The 26,159-nt window shown below is 39.4% G+C and overlaps 1 protein-coding gene across 3 annotated transcripts in view; it reads left to right on the top strand.

Moving 5' to 3' along the window:
• NEGR1 (neuronal growth regulator 1) overlaps positions 1-26,159 on the top strand; it is a 652,228-nt gene that overhangs the window by 461,496 nt on the left and 164,573 nt on the right. For all 3 annotated transcript variants that reach the window (XM_065554044.1, XM_005285509.5, XM_024109235.3), the window contains exons 5-6: positions 16,248-16,368; positions 25,863-26,014. In XM_065554044.1, coding sequence (XP_065410116.1) covers positions 16,248-16,368; positions 25,863-26,014 — 273 coding nt within the window. The remainder of the gene's footprint in view (positions 1-16,247; positions 16,369-25,862; positions 26,015-26,159) is intronic.

The following is a 26,159-nucleotide window of genomic DNA, read 5'->3' as shown; positions in this document are numbered from 1 at the left end:
AGTCAGTTTTGTGATGGCAGTCTGTGTTGTGTACCTTTTATCTGCAAAGCAATGCTCCTGTGTGGCATGTATTCACAGACCCTGTACTCTTGTCCCAATGACTCTGTTCATCATTTGAACTCGACCCAATCTCTGGTGGTAGGTGTAGATTTCAATTATATTGTTAAAGCTTGCTGATTACAGCACTGGTTCCCTGGTGAAGTTATTAAATCAGATTTTAATAACTTCTAAAATTGGACTGGAATAAACCAAGTGTTTGGTCCTAGATTTGAGTTTGGAGAGCATTGTAAACTATGTATTATTTCTTTTCTGCTTTCTGTTTTTATGCTGCAAAGTGCCAACAACAACAAAATGATTTTGGAACATTGGTGAATTGTCTCTGGTTTAGTGTTCATATTATAAGGCCAGAAAGAACCACACTGTGATGATACTCTAACTTCCTGTATAACATAGGCCATAGGATTTACTTCCTTTTTGAACTAGAACATATATTTTAGAAAAACATCCAATTGTGATTTAAAAATTGCCAGTGATGGAAAATCCACACAAACTTTAGTAAGTTGTTGCAATGGTTAATTACCCTTACTGAAAAATGTGTACCTTTTTTCCAGTCTGAGTATTTCTAGCTTCAACTTCTAACCATTGGCTCCTGTTTGCTAGACTGAAAAGCCTATTATCAATTTTTTTGTTCCCCATGTTAGGTTCTTATAGACTGTGATCAAGTCACCCCTTACCTTTTGTTTGTTTAGCTAAATAGATTGAGCTTCTTAAGTCTATCATTTTAAGGCATATTTTCCATTCTTTTAATCATTTTCATGGCTCTTCTCTGAATTATCTCCAATTTAGTAAGTCCTTCTTGAATTATGGACCAGAACTGCAGCAGCAGCAGTTGCACCAGTACCAAATACTGAGGAGATATAACCTCCTTACTCCTACTCAAGATTCCCCTGTTTATACATACAAGGATTGCATTAGTTCTTTGGCTATAGCAACATACTGGGAGCTAATGTTTAACTGATTATCTACCCTGACCCCTAAGTCTTTTTTAGAGTCACCTCTTCTGAGAATAAAGTCCCTCATCCTTTAAGTAGTATGTCCTACATTCTTTGTTTTTTGACGCATAACTTTACATTTGGCTGCATTTAAAATAATATTTTTTGCTTGTGCTCACTTTTCCAATCGATCCAGATTACTCTGTATCAGTGACCTGTCCTCGTCATTCTTTTCCATGCTCCCAATCTTTGTGTCATCTGCAAACTTTATCAGCGATGATTCTTATAAATGAACTGGAAGAAAACATAAAATGTTTAATAGCATCAGAAAGAACTGATCCCTGCAAAACCCCACTAGAAACACACCTGCTAAGTGATGTGTCCCTATTTACAATTACGTGTTGAGACCTGTCAGATAGCCAGTTTTTAATCCACTTAACATGTGCCATGTTAATTTTATATTGTACTAGGTTTTTATTCAAAATGTTGTGCGGTACCATTTCAAATGCATTGCAGAAGTCTAAGTATTGTATATCACCACTATTATCTTTATCCAGTAAATTTGTAATCTCAAAAAATATTGAGATAGTTTGCTGGGATCTATTTTTCATAAACCATGTTGATTGGCATTAGTTATATTATGCTCCTTTAATTATTTATTAATCAAGTCCTGTATCAGCGGTTCCATTATTTTCCAGGGATCAATGTCAGGCTGACAGGCCTATAATTACTCCAGTTGTCCTATTTAACCTTTCTGGGTATTGGCACAACACTAGCTTTCTTCCAGTCTTCTGGAACTTCATCAGTGGTCCAAGACTTCTTGAAAATCAATATTATTGGTTCTGCTCATGAATCACTTAACTGATTCTCTACATATTTTCTATTTTCTGTCTCAAATCTAACCTACTAATTTTGAGGCCAGTGTGGTGGATTTTTTTTTTTTTTTTGGTAGTGTGGAGCAAAAATTAGGCTTATAATAGAAACTCAGTTGTAACCTTACTATGGAGCAGCTAACACTACTCCATAAGAAAGCAGAACAATGATACTTCTTTACAATGAGAGCAAGATGTCTTTAAATCATGATTTGAGGACTTCAGACAGACGTTATGGGTGTACTACAGGAAGATGGGTGAGGTTCTTTGGCCTGCAATGTCCAGGAGGTTAGACTAGATGATCATTATGATCCCTTCAGGCCTTAAAGTCTATGAATCTATGATTACCATTTTGGCACATGCTACTTTAGCTTATGTTAAACACTTACTGTATCTATGTGAGTAAGAAGATAACATCCATTTCTGGATTGTAAATTATTATTAAAATGTAATTCACCACATATATCAGTTCACAATGCACTGTACATAGTTGACTTGAAACACTTCTTTGCTCACTACCTTTCTGGATGCTCTATTTGACAGTATTGCTAATGTCTAAGAGCTTGTCTACGTGGCAAGTTAGTGCACGCTGTCGATTTACACCACACTAACTCCCTGTGTAGACAAGCCCTAAGTAGCATAGTTTCAGGGCATGTCTACACTTACCTCCAGAGCTATCGATCTATCAGTGGTCGATTTATCACGTCTAGTGAAGACGCGATAAATCGACCGCCGAGCCCTCTCCCATTGACTCTGGTACTCCACCAGAGCGAGAAGCATAGGCGGAGTCGACGGGGGAGCATCAGCAGTCGACCTACCACAGTGAAAACACCGCAGTAAGTAGCTCTAAGTACGTCGACTTCAGCTACGCTATTTTCGTAGCTGAAGTTGCATAACTTAGACCGACTTAGCTCTCTCTCTCTCTCTCACACACACACACACACACACACACACACATATACATATATATACACTGTAGACCAGGCCTCAGTATCTAAATAGTTTAGCTTGGTATTATATTAACACCTAAACTAAAAACTGCTGGATTTATATGTAAAATTGGCTTAAATGAATGAAAATATGGGCAGGTATTCCAGCTTTCCCAAGTAGTTCTGCCAATTCACCTGGCCTGAAGTGCAACATCCTGATTATTGCTGTCATCACCACCTCTGAACATTGCTAATGAATACTCGTAATAATATTGCTCAGTGTTTCTGACTAAAGGTGTGCAAAATATTCATACCAAATGTCAAACTAGAAATTCACAGCTGTATCCATTTCATAAGGAATTAAAAAAAAAACATTTTCAGAAAATGTTAATAAATTATGATCTAATCCTTGTTTTGAACATTGTCCTCTAAAGATGTAAGACAATACATTTAACCCATTGTGCCGCCTAGCATCCAAACAATTGGATTTTTATCAGTTAAGTTCTGCAGCACTGAGAGAAAATAGAATCTGTTTATCCAGAACATCTTGTAAACAAGAGCCAAAGAAAGACTGCTGTGCTCTGTATGCTTCAGTTAAATGGCACCATTATCACAATTCAGGTTGTGAAAGTCCTAAATGTATCCCCACATTTTTGCCATACATGTGTTTGAAAGGACTCCAGAATGTAGTAGTGGCCATGTTCCAAATCATAATGTTTTGTACATTGTCCAAGTTGTTTGAGGAAATTTGCAGAGCACCTGGCTGCATCCGCCTCATTATTATTACTAATCATGTTTATTATAGTAGTGCCTAGGGGCCAACCAAGAATGAGGGCCTATTGAGCTAGGACCAGTACAAACACAGAATAGCACATAGTCTCTGTCCCAAAGCGTTTGCAATCTAAATACACAGGATAGAAGGGGTAGAACATACAAGCAGAGTGAACCTGGCTCTTTTTCATACATACTATTTGCCTTACTTTTTTATGAATATCATAATAAATTAAATCTGCCCCAAACTGTGTTTGAAAGGAGTTGATGAGACTCATATGCCCCCTCAGAGTTGCAAAGATGCAAAAAAAATTGCATATTTTCCTAAATTTCTCTGTAAACTTCTACTGAAGCTATTAGAGATTGAATACTGTTTTTGTGAATGTACTGTTTGTTTAAGGGAAAGTTCTGGAGTGCTGCCACTGTTATTTTTTTCTGTATCTACTAAATATCGGAATAACATACACTGGTCTGTTTCTATAAACTGTTACATTTGTTGCAGCTTACGTGAAAAACCTTGTGCAAACTTCATTTATTTTTAAAGTAGAGCAGTAGCTTCTAAACCTTTTATGGTTTTGCCTCATTCTTCACGAGATATATATGTTTATCAGCTATAGCACACTGTCAGTGAACAGGGTTTTCAGTCAAAAAGACTGTCAGTAATACTGATTCACTAACAAGAAAGCTGTCAAGCTGTGACAGCTGCCATCTTTGCAACCCCAAACAATCTGTTTGATGCTAACGCTGACTTGTGCTTCCACTTATTATACAGTAATAATGAGCAGTATCCTTAGAAATATCATTTGGTGAGTATATTTAGCTACTTTGTTATGTATATGGGCTGTACAAAATCAAAATCAAAAGCCATGGTGCATAATACTGCTTTTCTGCAACACCATTTTGTTAATTTTGTTATTTGGGACCTACTTTTTATTTCAGGTGTCCAGATTCAGGATCACTCACACAGCTTTTACAGTTGTTCAACACATATAGCTGGGGGTTTTGTTGGTTTGTTTGTTTTTATTACCAGCGGCTAAGGAGAGCACAAATGTATATTTTTAAAGATTTATTTTTTTAAATAGGGTATTACCATTCCACCAATTGTACTACTTAAAGTTACTATTTACAGAACCAATTAAAGAAATTGGCAGGATATTTCCTATAACAATAGCACCCAAGGATCTCGGCCTGCTCAATTTAATTATAAGGGTGCAATGTTTGGCCCTATGGCAGCAGCATACAGGTGCTGCAAAAACTCTGGAGACAGCTAGGGGAGAATCCTCTCTGTCCCCCTCCATCCCCGCTCAGCACAGGCATTGTGTAAGGCAACCACAGGCTGCTCTAAGAGGCTCCCATAAGTCCCTAGACTAAATGGCATGCTGGGGCTGGAAGGGAGAGGGCCGTAGTGTTCACCAATTTCTACGCCATAGAGCTGGTCAAAATTTTTCTGATGGAACAGTTTTCTTACAGAAAATAGAATCCAAACAATCTGAGGGAACGTGTCAATTCCCTAAAAGCTTTCAATGGAAATTAGGAAGGCAGGCTTGCCAGCTGCCCAACTGATCATCCAACTGCCCTGGCCAGCTCCCTGGCTGCCCAGCCTGCTGGGAAGTTTCTCAGCTGCTCAACTACTCAGTGGACTGGCCAGCACTTAAACTGTTTCATTGGAAGTTCCATGATGTCAGTGTTTCATTCCCAGGTGGAACAAAACAAAACGTCGACAACCCAGAATTTCCCACAAAATGGAAACTCCCTCTTCCAGCCATCTCTATTCTTCCAAGCTCAAACCGAACTGCAAGGCCCTTGAATCTGCTGCTTTTCAGCAAGCATGCAACAATATTATTTAATTCACTTAGAATTACATGTTGTTCTTAACATTTTATGGTACTTAATAGAGAAAAGTGTTTCATCTAGTTGAGAAATTTCAACTGGATAATAGTAAAACTTCTATGATAATTTTTTTCCTGTTGCAGAAACAAGCTAGGGAGCTCCTGGTATCATGTGTTTTGAAGGGTTCTCTGTGCCAGATCTGCATGGACTAGGGTTTGGAAAAGCTACTCAGTCTATGATTATATGAATCTATCCCATATATTTGGTTCAGAAGGGCTGAAGCCACTGTTTCAGCCCATGGACTGGAGTAGCAGCCGTGTGGTTGAAAGCAACCTTTCAGCCCAATGTCCTGGCTTGGTGGGATAGATTTAATCTGTCCTATCCTTCCTTCTTTATGTAGGGAAGTGAATTTCAACATGTGGAAGAAATATTACTTAGTAGCAGGGGTGCACACAAGGGAGAGCAAGCAGGGGCATGGACCCCCATCAATAATTGGCAGGGTCACAGAGCTCCTCCGGCCCCAGGGCTGTGACAGGGAAAGCAAGTTCCTCCTCCCCTGGGGCTGCTGGGGTGTCATAGAGCTCCTCTGGCCCCAGGGCTGTGGCACAGACCTCCTCTGGCCCCATTCCAAAGCATCTCTCTCTCTCTCCCCACTGCTGCCCTGGGATCAGAGAAGTTCGCTCTCCCCACTATGGCCTCAGGGCCAGAGGAGTTCTCTCTCCCCTCCACAACCCTGAGGCTGGAGTAGCTCTGTGATCCCACCAGAGTCAAGTACTTGGGAAAAAATTATTCAGATGGCTCCATGGTACATGGATTTTCATTGAACTGGTGAGTACTGCTGTTTATTTCTATGCATATGATGTATGTGCACGTGTTGGTTTAATGTGTATTATATGCGTGTGTTTAAGGTGCCTCTACAAAAGCAGTCAGATTTAAATTCCTATGCAGACCCCTGCTTAGTAGAATGAATGTGAAAATGGCATGGGACTGGGACCAGTGTATGTACCTTATGAACAGAGCTAAAACCAGGCATTCTTGAGAGGCAGACTATCCTGCTTGAGCAGTTATGGTGAATTTCAGGGCAAAGTGGAATATGAAGTCCATGATCAGGAAGGAGGATGCATTTGCAAATAATTTGAGGTGAGCAGATTTGAGTTCAGAAAACATACTGTGAAATTTTACAATGTTTTGTTTCATCTGTTTTCCAACGATCTGAATTACACCTGCCCAAATTTGGCAGGGTTATGAGCTGCGTGGCTTTAATGGATACAAGTTACAAGATAATTAAATAATGAGTGAATTTTTCACCAAAATTGTGACTTCCCATCAAAAACTGAAGTTTCCAAGTTTCATCCAAATTTGTTATGACCGTCTGGCTCAGTACTTTAAATAAACCCTTCCACTTGTCTTAGCAGCAGCTTGATATGCTAACTTTTTCTTTCTAAGCTATACCATAAATTCTCTTTGAATAAAATTATACTTTCCATTCTTCTTGCCTAAAGTACCCAGGTGCCATAATAAAGTTCTTCTTAGAAGATTCCATTCAAATGCCCGAGGCCCAAAAAAGAAATGAGTAGCAATTGGTGATTTTGCTGATTTCTCTCCAGCACTGCCGAGTTTTGTGTCATGTGATTAGGTCTATAGTTCTAATGAAGATCCTCAACTATTTTATAAGTTTGTAAGAAGATGGAAGAAATAATTATGACAACTTTTCTCTCCCACAGTTATAGAAGTAATAGCAACAGAGAAGATGAACCAGGCATTTATAATTGTCATTAAGAACAGGAGTACTTGTGGCACCTTAGAGACTAACAAATTTATTTCAGCATAAGCTTTCATGGGCTACAGCTCACTTCTTCAGATGCATAGAGTGAAACACACAGACAGAAGATATTTATACATACAGAGAACATGAAAAGGTGGAAGTATGCATACCAATTGTAAGAGACCAATCAATTGAGATGAGCTATCAGTAGCAGCAGAGAAAAAACTTTGAAGTGATAATCGAGATGACCCATAGAAGGTGTGAGGAGAACTTAACATGGGGGGGAAAAAATCAATTAGTTTGTCTGTTTAATGGTTAAAGGACAGTTTCTCATCCTGATATGGAAGTTGAAAAAAAAAACTGTGTAAGTGCTACTCAGTATGAATTAGGGTTGCTGTTTCTGGCCCAATGAAAGAACATCAGGAATTGGACCCTTACTTTTAAGACTTAGTAAATCTTTACAAGAATACATTTATGAACTGCAAATATGCTGTGGTAACATGAACTAATTATTTTTTCTCTAATATTAACAATATAGATGAAGATGAATGTATTATATTTTGGCAAACACAACATTTTACAACTGATGAAAAAGCATGCATTTTGCCCTAAACAAATTGAAATATTTTTGTAAAGATTCATAAATCTCCATAAAGAGACCAATTTTTACTGTCTGGCTGAGTATAGGATATAAATAACACTTCTTACTGCTGTAAAGACCTCAGTAATTTTCATATTAAGACATCCCAAAGATTTGAAAACTGCTGATGTTTGGCTTCTTGTTTCAATGAATTGTAGAAAGCCTGGTCCCTTGTAAGAAAAATATCTTTATTTTGAAACATTGGAGATAAATTTGCTTTACAAAAGAAAAAGTGAAAGAAACCAAAATTTAAATTTGATGAAAATTGGCAAAATAAAAAAGATACTTTTTTGATATTTACAATTCCACAAAAATGTTTGTTTAATCAGACAGTGCGGTTAATCATACAGGTGAAATTGAAAGTTACTACCACTGAATGCTAGTGTAAAAGTTAATAAATTCAGCTCATAATCATTATGCTCATGCTAGTTATAATAATTTACTGTCCATACCAAATTTTTATAAGCATTGTAATTAAATATAAAATGCACATTAGAATTATAATGAGTAATTAGGGCAACATAACTAATATGCATAAAAGTCCCAGAGCTCATTAAAATGTTAAAAGACAAAACCTGTTCTAGCTAGAATTTTTGCATATTTTCCGTAGCTGTCTGAATGCCTGTGTACCTTGTGCATTGTTCTTCCTGTTCTTTTATAAACTACACATTAAAAAAACATACAACAAATGTTATAGGAGTTATACATACACATTAAGGAGACAATAGATCCATGAGCCTCTACTACTAAGCACGTGTGATGCTCATGCTTGATTGTGATTGTGATGCTGGGAGTCTTTGGGTAGCACAAGTATCAGGGGGTAGCCATGTTAGTCTGTATCCACAAAAACAACAAGGAGTCCAGTGGCACCTTAAAGACTAACAGATTTATTTGGACATAAGCTTTTGTGGGTAAAAAACCTCACTTCTTCAGATGCATGGAGTGAAAATTACAGATACAGGCATTATATACTGACACATGAAGAGAAGGGAGTTACCTCCCAAGTGGAGAACCAGTGTTGATAGGGCCAATTTGATCAGGGTAGATGTGGTCCACTCCCAATAATTGATGAGGAGGTGTCAATTCCAGGAGAGGCAAAGCTGCTTTTGTAGTGAGCCAGCCACTCCCAGTCCCTATTCAAGCCCAAATTAATGGTGTTAAATTTGCAAATTAACTTTAGTTCTTCAGTTTCTCTTTGAAGTCTGTTTCTGAAGTTTTTTTGTTCAAGTATAGCTACTTTTAAATCTGTTATAGAATGTCCAGGAAGATTGAAGTGTTCTCCTATTGGCTTTTGCATGTTACCATTCCTGATGTCTGATTTGTGTCCATTTATTCTTTTATGTAAAGACTGTCCGGTTTGGCCAATGTACATGGCAGAGGGGCATTGCTGGCACATGATGGCATATATCACATTAGTAGACGTGCAGGTGAATGAGCCCCTGATAGTGTGGCTGATGTGGTTGGATCCTCTGAGGGTGTTGCTAGAGTAGATATGGGGACAGAGTAGGCAATGAGGTTTGCTACAGGGATTGGTTCCTGGGTTAGTGTTTCTGTGGTGCGGTGTGTAGTTGCTGGTGAGTATTTGCTTCAGGGTTGGGGGGCTGTCTGTAAGCGAGGACTGGCCTGCCTCCCCAGGATTGTGAGAGTGAGGGATCATTTTCCAGGCTAGGTTGTAGATCATTGATGATGTGCTGGAGAGGTTTTAGCTGGGGGCTGTACGTGGTGGCCAGTGGTGTCCTGTAGTAGGTGACTTCCGGGTACCCGTCTCGCTCTGTCAATCTGTTTCCTCTCTTCCCCAGGTGGGTATTGTAGTTTTAAGAATGCTTGATAAAGATCTTGTAGGTGTTTGTCTCTGTCTGAGGGATTGGAACAAATTCGGTTGTATCTTAGGCCTTGGCTGTAGACAATGGATCGTGTGATGTGTCCTGGATGGAAGCTGGAGGCATGTAGGTAAGTATAGCGGTGTGGGGGCTTCGACTCACTGGCGCAGCGCCTCCTGCTGGTCGACTCAGGAATTAGCTCTTCCAGTCTCTGGAGCGCCCTCTGCAGACCGGTGTCTCGCCTGCCGCTGGCCCCCGTGTCCCTCCTGGATCCCGGTGCCCTTTACATCAGGGGTTCTGCCCACTAGCAGTATCCCACAATCTGGGTCTCCCCACCCAGGGGAACCCCCAACTCCCTATCCCCACCTTACCTCAGTGGCTACTGCCAGTCCCCATCTAGCCCTCGCTCCCTGGGGCAGACTGCAGTCTATGAACCACTCATCATCGGCAATGGGGGGGTTGGACCAGCTGCCTCTGCCTATCTCTGGGCTGCTCCCCTGCAGCCCCCGTACCTTTTGTAGGCCTTTAACAAGGCCCACAGCCTGGTGTTTTACTAGGCTGCACTTCCCCAGCACTGCTCCACCCTAGGTACCCTCCTCAGCTTCCCAGGCAGCCAGGTCCTTCTCTCTCTAGGGAGTTAGAGAGATTGTCTTACAGCCTCTGGCCCTCAGCCTTCTTATAGGTCCAGCTGTGGCCTGATTGGGGCATGGCCCCAGCTCTGGCTGCTTCCCCCAATCAGCCTAGCTTTTCCACACCACAGCCCTCTGCAGGGCTGCTTTTAACCCCTTCAGGGCCGAAGCAGGGTGACCCCCCCGCTACATGCAGTCAGTAGGTTTCCAGTATAGGGTGGTGTTTATTTGACCATCACTTATTTGCACTGTAGTGTCCAGGAAATGGATCTCTTGTGTGGACTGAGGTTGATGGTGGGGTAGAAATTGTTGAAATCCAGGCGGAATTCTTCAAGGGCCTCCTTGCCTTGGGTCCATATGATGAAGATGTCATCAATGTAGCGCAAGTAGAGGAGGAGGACTAGGGGACGAGAGCTGAGGCAGCATTGTTCTAAGCGTTGGGTAGCACAGTGTGCAATCTTATTGTGCCCCAGCCCAGGTTCGGACGTCATCCAAAATAAGGTTTAGTGCTAGGTTTAGTTCTCCACACTGACTAGTAGTAAATCTCTGCAGCTTTGATTAAAAAATCCTTGTGGAATATCACTATTATTTTTATGATTTTCATTTACTGTATTAGCTATTCAGTTAGTGTTTTTTCTTGTCATGGAAGGAGTAAGAGCAACAGAATTGTTCAGGACAATGAGCAATGTCCAGGACCATTGACTTCAAAAAGCTCAGACTTTAATAAACTCAGAGAACTAGTAGCTAAGGTCCCGTTGGAAGACAATCTAAGGGAAAAATGCATTCAGGAGAGCTGGCAGTTTCTCAAAGAGGCAATATTAAAGGCACAACAAGAAACCATCCTGATGCAAACAAAAGATAGGAAGAATAGCAAGAGATCAATATGCAAATTGCTAAGGATGAGTACAAAAGAATAGTACAAACATGTAAGGACAAAATCAGAAAGACTAAGGCACAAAATGAGTTTCACCTAGCAAGGATCATAAAAGGCAATAAGAAGAGGTTCTATAAAGACAAAGAGAAAGACAAAGGAAAGTGTAGGCCCACTACTTAACAAGGAAGGAGAGCTAATGGACAACATCAAGAAAGCTGAAATGTATAATGCTTATTTTGCTTCAGACTTCACTAAAAAAGGTAATTGTAACTAGATGTTTAACACAATTTATAATAATTGCACTTATTGCAATAGGTTACCTGCCATTTGGGAGTGACCATTGGGATGTATTTATTTATTTTCAATTTCCTAACCTGGGCTATATAAAATTTCAGCAGTTAGTAAGGGAGGCAACACAGAAAAGTGTTACTGAGGGCAGCTGGACTTTCCTAATGGAGAGAGAAAGAGGGATCACTCTCTGAGAAAAGTTAATAGGCAGCAGGAAAAGTGCTTGAGAAGGAAAGTGAGTTAAACGAGAAAGACAGGAAATATTTCTCTAAAAATACCAGCAGGATTTTAACTCCTAGTTTTAACTCCTCGGCATGAGCCTGGTGGAACATCCCAGTTGCTAAAGGTTTTTTGTTTTTACTCTTGACAGAAGCGGTAGCAGCATAGAGTATGACCAAACCCCCTGCGGTCACAAGCCATCCGGGCCACTTATGAATGTTGGTCTCTGAATGTGCCATTGAGAGGTGTGAGAATCCTGTAAGGTGTTATCTTCAGAGAATCAGAATTACAAGAAAGGCATCCACAGTTGACCTAAATACAAACTGATTAAAAAGGAGAAATGTGCAGAAACAGTTGGAAGTTAGGCAAGGGGTCTAGGGGTAACAAACAGATGTCATATTTAAACTGTTTTCATTTGGTTGAGTACAACTGAAAAGAAGTTGGGAGTTTGTTTATTATCATCAATCTAGAATTTGGTCTGGATTCTGACCCCAACTCCAGCCCTCACACATTGCTCTGGTGGCATATAGGGTCCTTAAAGGGGATACAACAGGCACAGGGGAAATCCCTCTGCACAGTAGCAGTGTAGGGCTTATGTAAGCAGACCTATACTGCCCCACCTTACATGCCTTGGCCTGGGGGTGGGAGTGGGTGAATTAGAGGTGGGAGAAGTTATGCTCATAGTGCTTTGTGCTATGGGAATTCTAAGCTGCAGGGCAACCCAGAGAAACCCAGATACAGCTTCCAAAAAATAGTCGTCCTGAAAGCTGCTTTAACTTATGCCAGAAGCTATTTCAGTTTCCATGGTAGCCCAGAATTGGGGCAGCACAAAGGTGGCATTTGCCCCCAGTCTCAGACTGAACCTTCTGTGCTGCATCTCTCAGCAGAGACAGTACAGATTCTAGTCCCATGAGGGTTACTAGTTTTCACTACACATATTAGTATGCTTTTCAGTAAAAATGTGGCACTGATTTTAAGTCATGGTAATAGTGCATGTAAATTGAGAATGCCTTATTATTGCACAGTTGAAAATCTTGTCACTATCAATTAAAGAGTATGGACTGATTCATTCACTCCCTGTTATTATGGGAAAGAGACAATTGGAGAGAGTGGTTATGGCTGCTAAAACTAAAGGAGAGAAAAGATCTTTTGGTGGCTTCCTGAAGCCAGTTCACATTGTGCTATGTATTGGTATGGAAAATAATGCATTCTGTTCAATCCCATCTAAAATTTACTCTCCTGTGTTTTTTTTTATTAGATGCAGGGCTCCATCCTTATATTCCTAGCATCCAAGTTTTCTCTTCCCAGATTCCAAATTAATATAAAATTGGATGAGCTCTCACACATCTTTGGAATACTAATTAATAGTGAATACTTTAGTAAATGGAAGCTCAGCGAGATTGTGTCCAACGTCACACAGGAAGTCAGTGACAGAGTCATTAACAGAACCCAGTTTGCTCTTCCAAGTCCTGTACTTTAAACACACCATGCTGTCAAACTACAGTGTCTAATTGCCTTTAAGGTCCAAAGATCTGGGACAATGTATGGGATTGTGACACACAGGCTCATTTCTGGTTCACTGCTTGTGTCAGCAGCTCTTCTCAGGCCTGACATGCTCACTATACTTCACACACTGCGTCATGATATTTATATAAAAGGTGACATGTAATATATGGTTTGAAATCTAATAACTCATTGATCATTAATATTCTTGTGTGATATATGTAAATATATTTAAAACAGATAAGTCAAGGGAGTAGGTAAATGGGTCTGCCCTAGACAAAGGAATGTGTATTTGCTTCTCTGAAAAGCCTTCAGGGAGAGACAATGAAGGCCCATTTACATTTTAGGTAAATAAAGCTATCAAGCTAACAAGAGGTGAAGGAGTCGGTTTCCAGCAGGGAAGAGAAACTTTATCTGGGCTATAAAGACCAGGATAAGCAATTGACTCAACTGATTGTATACAGTATTACTGTATTATCAACGTTTTATCGAGTGAGATGTTTTATGATAGCCTATGACACACTGGCGGTAAATATCTTTGTCAAAAGTATGTATTACCACTATATGAGGAATTATGGATATGCATTGATATTAGGCTTTCCAGTCTGTGTCCAAACAGAGGGAAAACAGATGTTTCCCAGGGAGGAGGGAATGTCACTGGTGTTTACCTGTCTCCTATGTAAATTAAGCATGGTGAAATCAAAACAATGGAATCTCTATTTACATATAGGGAGATGGGAAGTCCACAGGAAGGGGAAAACAGCATGAGGTCATTCTGCTGCTTAAAATTAGGTCATTGAACTTTGGAAGATAAAAGCAGAGCCAGAAAGCCATTTTAGCATCCATCGCTAGAGAGCCACAAGGGAACAGAGCTCCTGAAAGCTGAGAAAGATGTTTCCTTCACCCAAGGGGGAGGCAGCGGTTGAAATCTCTGGGAATTGTGTATAGGTGAGAAACTTGCTTAGGAAAAAGATATTTCACCTAGGAAGACATGGGAAGCCAGCACCTTGTACTTCCGTGGAAGTTCCTGACTGACGGAAAGTCAGCTATGGCTGGAAGAAGATAGAGTGGTGAGAGAAATTACCTTGACCAAAGCCTGTACCTTGCTAGATTACATTTTAGACTTCTAGATGCATGTTTTCACTTTTGTTTGCTTGTAATCCTTTCTAATGTTATTCCTCTTGTGCTATTTTTAATACATTTGTTTTATTTTTACTATAAACCAACTCAGTGCTCTGTTTCAAAGGAAGGGTGTATTTACCTCAGTTAAGTTAATAAGATGTATTGTGCTTTTGTCTCTTTAAAGGCACAATGAACCGTATTATTTCTCTGAGCTGTCCAGGAGCGGGCTGGACATTGCTGAGCACATGGTTTGGGAGAAATTTGGGGCTGGAAGTATGTTGTAGTCACCTTGCTGGTTGTAACCGAGGCTGGTGGAAGTCAGAGTAGGGCTGTAGACAGGCTACTGGGGTCAGAGCTGCTGAACTAGGGCTGTCTAGAACAAAAGCACTCAAGGTGTGACCTGCATGCTTTTACGCTAGCTCGGAGCATCCCAGGCTGGAAGCTACAGCAGAAAAGCATTGGGTTACAGGGCAGTGACACAACCCCTCACAGGTCTCAATTGCACTCCCCAAACCCTGTGACACGGACTCAGTCCAATTGCCATTGTAGTCAATGAAGAGACAGACTCCCAGTGACTTCAATAATAGCTGGATCATGCCCTTCATTAGCAATAATTCTTGCCAGGTAAAGTGTCCTTTTAAATATTTGTGAATATACTTAGGGGTAATTTCTGCATTAGTCACTGTATAGGCTATTTTAAGGGTCTATAGAAGTGGATACTGCAGACTAATGCTTGTTTCCAGACATTTTATTTTAGTACATCATAATTCTACTTCATATACTTTTAACGAGATTCACATATTTTTGTTTGTACTGAGTCATGTCCCTATTGGCACATAAAATAGCATTATGAAGCTGACCAGCCTATGTAAAGAACTTCCTCATGAACCTTCTGTTTAATATAGCTGTTCCTTTCTTTGCAGAAGTCGGCTATCATAAAAGATTATGGCCTCTTAAATGACAAGCTTAAAGATGAGCGTGATTATGAAAAAGAATGGAGGGAGGAGTCATATATATATATATATATATAACTAGTTTAAAGCAACATTTGGAAAATTGCTTGAAAAAAATGAATGGAGTTTTATTTATAAGTTGAATGTTTTCTTTTCTAGTTTTAAATATAATTTATATGCATCATAAAATGCTAATAAAATATAAAAAAAATCTAAGAAGGCAATTGCTTATCTGTTCATGTTTTCCCCTTGTTAAACTATTTCTTGTGCAATTTTGTGCTGTTTAAGGTTGCATTTTCATGAAAAATTGAGAAATTGGCAATCACTTATCTTTTATCTGTTGCTGTAAATTAAAATATTAATCTTTTAAATATTTCTTTTGTGCAAAAAGAGAGCTGCAAAAGAGAGCAAACTAGATTAGGATGCAACATTTATGTGTATAGTGAATTATGGGGAAAATCAGACTTATTATATATAAAAACTCTAATTATTATAATTGTGAAAGTGAGTTCTACCTTTAGTATGTACAGTTCACATTTTACACGCTTTTGGTTTAATCCTGAATTCCTTAGACAGACGAAAATCTTAGCAGAGTCTGTGGGCATTGTGTCTTCATATGCATGTAGGGCCTGTTAGAGTCTTTCCAGTTTTCAATGGGCTCTGTATAAGTCTCTTAAGGATTAGGTATATTTATAGGGTACATACTGTCTTTGGAAAGAAATTAAAATATTTTTGAATAATTCCTAGTGCAACATGCAGTGGACACTTGTTTGTTCATATCACGGGATTATATGTTTGTTGTCTGAGATACACAGCTAAATAAAAGCTGTATATTATATTCTACTTTCAGGGATAACTTCTTCCATATCCAATTTGAGAAATGTGGTTGAATGGGAGTAGTCCGGTCACAAAAATCAAACAGGAAAATGTAATGTTGATCCATCAGACATGAAAGTAACTTCAAGCATTTTGTAGAAGAAATGAAAATATAAATCTGTAGTGATTTTTCTTTAAAATTTGCACTTCAATTTTTTTTCCAGTCGCCCCCACAATTCAGGAACTTAAATCCAGTGGTGTGATGCTAGGAGGTAATGGATTGATAAGATGTGAAAGTGCAGGAGTTCCTGCTCCAGTCTTTGAGTGGTACAAAGGAGAGAGAAAGTAAGTAACCTGCATGTATTTATTGTATACCAGTCTAATGCTGTTCTGCATATTATAAGCCTTGTGTTATAAAGAGAGGCATCAGTGGAGTTTGGTGTAGTACTAATGTTCAGTTGATTTACAGTAGGAAGATTATGATGAAGAAACAACATACTGACAGGGCTTAACTTCTAAGTTTGAGTCCATTAAGGTGTAAAGAAGCATTTAAAAGATGCAGTCAGTGTATCTTGTGGATAGCTTTGGTTATCATGTTCCTGGTTTTAGATTGGGGACCTATTATTTTATTCCCAATCCAGTCTCCAAAGCAGGGATAAGCAACCTATGGCACGCGTGCCAAAGGCGGCACGCGAGCTGATTTTCAGTGACCCTCATAATGCCTGGGTCCTGGCCACCGGTCCAAGGGACTCTGCATTTTAATTAAATTTTAAATGAAGCTTCTTAAACATTTTGAAAACCTTATTTACTTTACATACAACAATAGTTTAGTTATATATTATAGACTTATAGAAAGAGACCTTCTAAAAACGTTAAAATGTATTACTGGCACGCGAAACCTTAAATTAGAGTGAATAAATGAAGACTCGGCACACCACTTCTCAAAGGTTGCCCACCCCCACTCCAAAGTCTTTTCAATTTTTCCAGTGGACCTGTACTCACATGCAAACAGATCAGATCTTTCAGCACATCTGAGGAATACCTGATACATTTTAATGACACTGCATTGAACATTGCAGTGCTCCCTACTAAACCCAACGCCTGGGTATCAGACATAGTGCAGGAGCCAAGTTGTGTGTGCAAATCAAAGTCACTGAAAGAAACAATCCCAGCAGCATGGGAACCCTGAGAATCCCTCCTCCCTACTCAGAAGGTGAGAAGGAAGGAACTAGTAGGACAAGGCATCATTACAACCTCTCTGGAGAATGAGGGATGGAAAGCCTCCTCTCTCTCACAGAAACCAAGTGAAACATTGGAAGAGTCCTCTCCCAGCATTAGGATGAGATGAGAAAAGCCCAACATTCCCTTCAGCAATCAGAAGGGAAAGATTATTATGCACTGTTGTCAGATACTATAATAATGGAGGCTATATAAGTACCTAAGATGGATAGAAAAATCACAAAAAAACAGGAAATTTTTATTATCATGACAATAGCTACAGCCAATTTCTATTTTGAAAAAAAGGCTGTTCAACCAAAAGACTTGGGGCAGGGGGACAAGTTCTGCCATTTGTGGTCTGAGGAACAGATCCAACTTGTGTGAATTGCCATCACCCCACTGAAGTCAGTGGAGCTAGGATGCTTTATGCTAGCTGAGAATATGGCCCAGGGTTTACTTTCTCTCATCTTGCATGCTGAAAATCAATAAAGTGTTTTTCTTATTTGTTTGTAGTCAGTTTGATTTGTAGGTGCTTAATGCTACCTAGTTTGAGTATCCCTCTCCTCCACGGCATCTTTCTTTATTTAAAAACAACTGCTTTCATTGCAATATTTTTAATGTGAAAACTGTTTTACAGCTCTTAGGTTTATATAAAAGTTTATTTTTACAAAATTTAAATATTGGGGCAAATTTAAGTTGTCAGTGTTTAAGGCATATGCACAAGGGGACAAAGTGAATGTTCACTTTAGCTTTTGGAATTTCTGGACTGTTAAGTGCTTGCTTTCTCAACTTTAACTTCCCATTAATGCTGGGATTTAACACGGAATATTAATGGGCATTTTTCATAGAAAACAATTAGTCAGAACATTTCTGACTGGCCAGCTGCTCTTCTTGAGATTTGTTCCCCTATAGGAGTATTAGCTGTCCCCTTTGCTCCACAACTTCACAGAATGGTCCTGAATACCATACTCAGATGAGTTGCAAAGTGTTTTTTTAATGTGGTGCAACTGAGACTTAGCACTAACAGTAGCAGAAGATTATCTTCTTTAGAGGGAACCCCCTAAATCCTGCTCCCAAAGGTCCACACTTTGTCTCTCCCCCTTTATTATACAAAAAAAACTACCATTATGTTCAAGAAGGATTTGTTGTTGTTGTTGTTTTTTTTTTTTTTACAAGCAATGTTGCAGTACTGTTTGCATACATTATAGAGTCTGGACTCAACTGGAGACTCCTGATTTGATGTCAGTAATATCCATTAAATGCATGGATCTGACTGATTCCCTTATTTTTATGTATGAACTCAGTTTCATGAGAGCAGTAAGACACAACAGGCAATGCATTTCAGGACAATAAAGTCATTGCTGTCTGCCTCTTGCTTCAGTTATAACATCACCTGAGGCTTATTTTAATCACCCAGAAATGCACAACCCTATTGTCTCTTATTGCTTAAGTATTTTTAGCATATGCTTATGTTAAGTCTAATGGTAAATAGTATTTTTGTTAAAACGTTGTTTATAGACACACTGCAGATACTGAACATTTGCAGAGATTCTAGTATTTTTGAACATTGCAGAACCTTCCCATTTGCAAGAAAGTCACTTTTTTTTTACTCCTACATTGCTGTGTTTCCCAATACTATCCCTGCAAGTATCATCTCTGAAAGATGAAAAATCTATAGAGTACGATGCTGGTAAAGCCAATTCCCTGCTGTAACGCACAACTGAGAAATGTCAATTTTCAAAGGCAGTTCAGGAAAAGACTATGCAGAGCGGTGAACAGATTATTTATTGGCGTGGCTAAAGTAACTTGCGGGAAATGTTAGGGCCCAATTCACTTCCTTCTGAAGTCAATGGAAACACTTCCATTCCTATAATGAGAACCGGATTGGACCCTAAATTAATGCTGAGTAAATTTAAAAACAAAATTAAGTGTTGGGGTTAGTTTGAAAAAGACCCAAGAATATCTGTATCTGAAATAACTACTATGACTGTTGAATTTACAAACTGTTTCATTCACTTGGATCTAAACACAATAAAAAGTTGCCTTGTAAGGCTCTAGGCACCCTGGCATCCATTCAAAATACAGTCCATAAAATAAGGGGGGGGGGGAAACAGTCACAACCCGCCATTGCATAAAGCTAGTCAGCAAAATTAAAAAGTTGCAAAACAAATTGTACCCCATCAGTAAGTTCCACTCAAACCCCAACCCATCCACCCTTCATAAGCGTCTTTTCAGAAAGATGCTTCATGCTCTGAAGGTCAACAAATTCAAGCTAGTTTGGACCAAGGCGAGGAGTAAACCCCAGTGTAAAAACACCTTCACACAAAACATTTCATGCGAAGTTCTGTCTTTAGTAAGCTAAGGGATCTCCAGTTCAAGTACCATATAAATCTCAGCTGTAGCATGTGGGACAGGGAGAAAAGCAGTCTCCATTTAGAGCTTCATCTGTCAATACCAATACCTGAAACTCCACCTGGAAGCCAGTAGTCAACCACTGCAGATCTCAGAGCACTGATGAATGTGCATACCATAAGATGTGAGATGCCATTTAATATACAGGACAACACATTCTGCAGTAACATTCAGCTCCTGAATTAATTTAATTGGGCTGGAACCACCTGGAAAATACAGCTGGGTGAAATTTTTCAGACAAAACTTTTTTTTTGGGAGGGGGGGGGAATGCAGATTGTGAGCAGTCAAAATATTTTGCAAATTTGTCGCAAATTTGCTAATTGTTTCAGTTGGGGAAAAAAATTAAAAAAAATGTTGAAAATATTTTGTCTCAACATTTTCTAAATGAAATGTTTAGACTTAGATTCAAAACAATTTTGAATTTTTACTTCAATTTTACAAATTTTACTTCAACTTTATTTAATTTTTGTAAGTTAAAAAAATTGATAATGAAATTTAGTGTGTTAGGTTGAACAAAATGTTTTATTTTGCCAGAAACAATATTTTTTTTATTTTTTCAGTTTACCAAAAAATTCAATTTTTTTTTTCATTTCAGGTTCACCCGAAACAAAATATTTTTCTAATTTTTCATTTTGGCCACTGAACTGCAAAATCAGCTATTCACACAGCTCTATTTGATAAGTTTTTCATGAGATTTCCTGTATTTGTACTTTAAACCCTGTCTAAAAACCCAGATGACAAAATTGCATAAAAATAGGGACTGAAGGGATTTGTGGAGGATTTATCAATATATTTCAGAATCTCAAAATAAGGTTTGGTTTGAGCTGGGCTTTGGAACAGGACACAGATTTTTGGGCACGGGTGGTGGAGTGGGATTTTATTTTATCCTACTGATCCATATTGATAATGAAATTTAGTGTTTTAGGTTGAACAAAATGTTTCATTTTGCCAGAAACAATATTTATTTTACTTTTTCAGTTTACCAAAAAATTCAATTTATTTTTCATTTCAGGTTCACCCGAAACAAAATATTTTTCTAATTTTTCATTTTGGCCACTGAACTGCAAAATCAGCTATTCACACAGCTCTATTTGATACGTTTTTCACTTTGTCTACAGTACAGGGTTAAACCATTATGAGGGAGGCAGCCCAAAGTTCTTTAATCTAAAAATATTAATTCCATTAAAATTGATAAAGAAAACAAAACATACATTTCAAATAACCTAATAAAGACTAAAATCATGATAATGGTCTAATAGATTATAGTAACATTAATTGATTCAAATGTGAGACTAAAGACAAATACCCATTGGGGCTAATACTGATGCATGATCTTCTGTAATCTGTTTCTAGGTATAATATCTGGAATAAAAGTGAGATCTTATTGTACTGGAAGGCCTCAAGTGCAATATAGCAAGGTGAACAAAAAGATGATGTAGCTGCATTCTCTTAAAGTGCAGTTGCTCTCTGAAAAGTGACTGGTAAAAATGGCTAGAGTTTTTGTATTGACTAAGATACATTGTTGTAAGCAAAAATGACAGTGAACAGGTCTTGCATACACCACACAACACTGAGGAGTCAGGATCCTAAAAACGAAGGCAGTAGAATATATACTTTCATTTCCATGGGAGGCACAGTGACATAGTAGACTCCTGGACTGGACCCAGGAGACATGGGTTCTGTTCCTGGCTCTGCCTCTGGCCTGCTGGATGACCTTGTGCAAGTCACTTTGACCTCTCTATGCATCAATTTCCCCATCTTTAAAGTGGATATAATGATAATGACCATTCTTTGTAAAGCCCTTTAAAATATACTGATGAAAAGTGTTATATAAAAGCTAGGTATTATTATTATTATTATTTATTTAAAAATAAATGTTTCTAGCCTTATAGTTGCAAAGAAAACCTAAATTTGCACCGTGTTAACCAGTACAGTGCTGTTTTCCTGGTCTGCAGACAGACAGCTTCTGTGCCTTTATTGCTGCTCAAAGCTTTCTCAAACAGTGGCAGAGTGAAATTAATAAGACTTTGATCAATTTTAGTGTTGCTGTTCAGAAACCTGGAGAAAAGTAGTGAAACTGTCCCTGTCAGTTGCATGTGCTACTTCTTGAGAAAGTTATTAACCACCAGCAGATACAAGCACTGGAGTTATTCCTTGGAGAGAATGACATGAAAAGGAGGATAAGGATACGGTAGGAGGAGACTCTTGAGTGGGAGGGCATTGGTGGTAGAGATGGAAAGCTCATTTTCCATTCCAGCAACTTAAGGGGAATGAAACTTCAGATTCCTCAGGCTCCTTTACTTGCTTGATACAAATGATGTAGACCCCAAGAGAGCCTAGAGGCAGCACTCTGGTAGGAATCACAGATCTCCATCCCTTTCCCAGGAGCAGGAGAGCTGGGCTTATAGTCAGCTGGATATCAACCTAAAATAAGTGCTATATCTCAAACAGAAGTTATGGACTTGATACAGAAATTATTGGTGAAATTCCATGACCCACCCTAAATGACTCCCAGGGCCTAAAGGGGCACACTCTGCCTCCATTCCCCAATAGCAACAGCAGCCAGTTCCCCCTTCACATCCAAGGGACTGGTACGGTGGGATGAAAGGTTCAAGAGGAACTTGGGAGTGGTAAATAGAGTTAAGAGGTACAGGTAGGGGAAAACCACCCTTAGAGGACCCGGGAACTGAGGGCAGCTGAGATCGCTGAGGGAGCTGTGATAGACGGAGAGGAATTTGGAGGTGGGAATAAGTCAGGGGGACAGGTTGGAGGTCACAGAAATTCAGGGGGGTGGGGAAATGAACAGGGACAGGGGAGTTCTGAGGCACAGAAGCTGGGAAAACAGAAGAACCTAAAAGAAATTAGGTGTGATAGGGAAGCTGAAGGTGGCAGAGGCTGAATACACAGAAATGGGACCCGGTGGACCAAACTGGAGGAAACACGGAGAGGGAGATAAGGAGAACAGCGGGAGGCAAGACATTAGAAAGGATGATGGAGCAATAGAGATGAGGAGGAGTAGGAGGAAGCAGAGGCAGGAGGAGGGATGAGGAGTGAGTGTGGGAGGAAGAGTGAGGAGGATGAGTGAAAGCTGGGGTGATAGAAACCCGGGAGGACAAAGAGAATGAGCCAGGGCATTGCAAAGGCTGTGAGCATGGACAGTGAAGCTAGGAAGCATGAAGGTGGAGGCAGGCAAAGTCCAGCAACTATAAGGGCTAGTGGCATGAGGGAGAGAACATGGTGGAAGCAGATAAGAGGGGACAATGAGGAAGGGAGGAGATATTCAGCGATGGAATGAAGAATGAGGGAGGACAAAGTAAGAGGGATTTTGTGGGGAAGAAGGAAAGAATAAAGGGAAAGGATGACTGTCTTAATAGGTAGATTAGGCCTCGGAGATTAAAAGCTCTAACCAAAATATGCTGCTGTCAACACCTGGGAAGCACAAAAGGCAATGTGGCCAGACATCTGGAGAGCTTGAGAGAGGCCAAAGCGGTTTGCAACACCAAAGTCAGTACTTGTACTGCAGATGGGCTTTGGTGTGATAGAATAGGACTTGTACTGCTTAGAACCTCATGGGGGTAGGGCCTCATGGCTCTGTGTTGGAGGATCTTTCTCTCCTCTGACACAAACTTTGTGGACCAAAGATTTTCTCTTGTTTGACTTTTTTGTTTTTTTTTTTGGGGGGGGGGGAGATTTAATATTGTTTTCATATCCTTCTGTTGTAGCTGCCATGATCACTGGCATCTGTTGGGTTTATACGAAAGCATAAAAGACTTTAACACTTACATTTGGCAGATCTGACCACTGGATTGGGCAATGTAAAACCCAATGCAAGGCCCTTCCTGCAAAGCTTTCTATTAGCTTCTTTGCTGCTGATCACTAGAGCAGTGAAAATGGTCTTTGCGGCACCAAAGTACTATTTAGCACTGAAATTTTGAAAGACATACTAGATATATGATGCAACACTGCATGTAAGTTTGGCATTACGTACATGGTACACTGTTCAACAGCTAAGTGGTAAGTTTTTGAGGAGCCCAGAACTGCAAAGCAGTAGCGTCACAGTTTTTCTGTGGGTGGTGGAGGAAAAGAAGGAAAAGAAAGTTGTAATTTCAGAAGGCAAATAGCCATTTACAGTAATATATATTTTGCCTTTCACGAGTCTGGAGGTAAAAATGGATTTTGTTACTATTCTTCTTACCCACAAAACCAAATTTTCAATCCTCTGTTTTTTCTTCAAGTAAGTTATCTTAGTTTGTTCCTGACCTTACAGTGCCCATAAGGCAGTACATAGCCACTGGAATTTGATATATTCTTTTTCAGTGTATGGTTTAGCCAATACACTCAGCCAACAGATATAAAAAACAGTACAGAACTCTTAGTGTGTTGACTTACACTGAGAATATAAAGTACACACTGCAATGAAAATCTAATTTATATGCAGGAAAGTATAGTGATTAAATGAAAACTAGAAGCGTTAATGAAATGCAGTAAAATATTCAATAATCAATATGCAGATGTACTATTAATAATGATAGATTTGCATTTTGAGGCAGAATATTAAAAGATTGCATCCCTCTCCTGGATTTACAATTCTCTGCTTCCATATATCAAAATTAAAGAGTAACATGTTTATATAAGCCAAAATTCTGCTCTTAATATGAAATATAAGCAATACTCTGAGTAATCAAGCATAGCTGGTTATTTTCATCATATATCTAACTCTTGTGTCTGACTTGGTTCGATGCAGCTTGTGCATTCTTCCCTACCATGATAAATGATAAAGACTGAGATTTTCCTCTCAACTCAGGTAAAGTCCCATGGCTGCCCCTCAACTCCAGGATTTTTCTGGGCCGTTTAAAAAACCTTGATATTAAATAATATTTGCTATCTCTTATCCGTACAGGTGCTTATCACTACAGTGTCTGCTTTTTACATAGGATGAATTATGTATCCCTTATCTTTGGTGAATCTAGAGAGTGGAAAGACTCAAAAATTGATGTTCATTTGCCTGGAAACACTGTTCCCCTTCTAACTTGGTTAATATATCTTTCTCCTATGTGGTAGCCAGGGTTGTGGAATGACCATAAATTCAAGTAGTTGCTCCTCTAGACACCTGGTTTGTGTTTAGAGAAACAACTACACAACCAATGAGGAGGATCTTGAAAAAGTTCCATGCAAAAGCTTTCCTGTAAAGCAAAGAGAGATGCAGAGTAAAGATAGGAATAATACTGTTTCCCTTTTCCTAATAAAATCCCTTGTTTGGCGTTAGGAATAAGCAACTCTTTCTGCGCTTCTTTACCATTTTTGCATGACAGGGACTAGTTGGAAGCGTGGGACTCTCCAGCAAAGCCAAAACAAAAAAATGTGGGAGAAGTAATCCTTATTTTGAGCCTTATTATAGGGGGCACTTTGCCCTTCATCTCAGGAGCTGGAAACCAGGCGATTCCTCACCTGGAAAGATGCAAACTGGCTGCTTTCTGTTTTCTTTGTGCTGCAGGATAAAGGAAAGTAGAGCAGTGCTCACCACTTCAAAGTTGCCACTCAGGCTGGAGGACCCCTCTCCATAGGCTTCAGAGCCCAATCTTCAACTTGAGCCATGTCTATGTATCTAATTGTAGTGTGGTAGTGTGAGCCCTGCAACCCAAGACCATCAACCTGATCTGGGAAGCTCGCTTCCACAGGCTGTGTAGATGCCGTTGTGACCACACTATGATAATTGGATGACTTTGCTTTATACTTTGTTTGTTAGCACTAATGGCTCAATTTTCAGACTTGGCACTTAAATTTATCACAACACTACTTTACTTGGACACTCAGTTATATATTTTAAACAGTTATGTGCCAATTTAAATATCCAAGTACAGGATTTCACCTTCCTATTAAGGTGCCAAGATTTAAAAGCTGGGCTTTCTATTGTCATACTATATGGTTTGTGATATAGGGCAGTGGTAGTTAGATGAAAGTGAGCATTACATCGTATTATTGTCCGTAGACTGTAGAACGAATTGGCAGGAAATTGTATCAATGTAATACTATCCAGTTATTGCTTTGCCAGTGCTCCCCAGCTCTGCCATTGTGTTAGCTTTATTCCACTGGCTAGTTCCCCGCTGTTAGCTCCTGGTAGCAGTCAGGCATCATAAGCAAATAAAGAAAATGCAAACATGATTGCTTCAGGCATATGATTTACAGAAGATTTTCCTTTTGCCTTCTAGACTGATCAATGGTAAACATGGAATTACTATTAAAAACTATAGTACAAGATCACTTCTCACTGTCACCAATGTAACAGAGGAGCATTTCGGCAACTACACATGTGTCGCTGCCAACAAGCTGGGGGTGACCAATGCCAGCCTGCCTCTCAACCGTAAGTAACATGGATGTATGGCAAAATGTTCATAATTGTGTTTGTTTCTCTACAGTTGTGGATGGAAAAGTATAAGAATTCAGCATGCTTGTTTTGGTTTTTTTTTTCACAGGGAGTGTGAATACCATAGCATACATTCCTTAAT

Source organism: Chrysemys picta, chromosome 8 (genome assembly GCF_011386835.1).
Source record: "Chrysemys picta bellii isolate R12L10 chromosome 8, ASM1138683v2, whole genome shotgun sequence".
NCBI classification, from domain to species: domain Eukaryota; kingdom Metazoa; phylum Chordata; order Testudines; family Emydidae; genus Chrysemys; species Chrysemys picta.
This window is presented reverse-complemented; position numbering and strand designations above follow the sequence as displayed.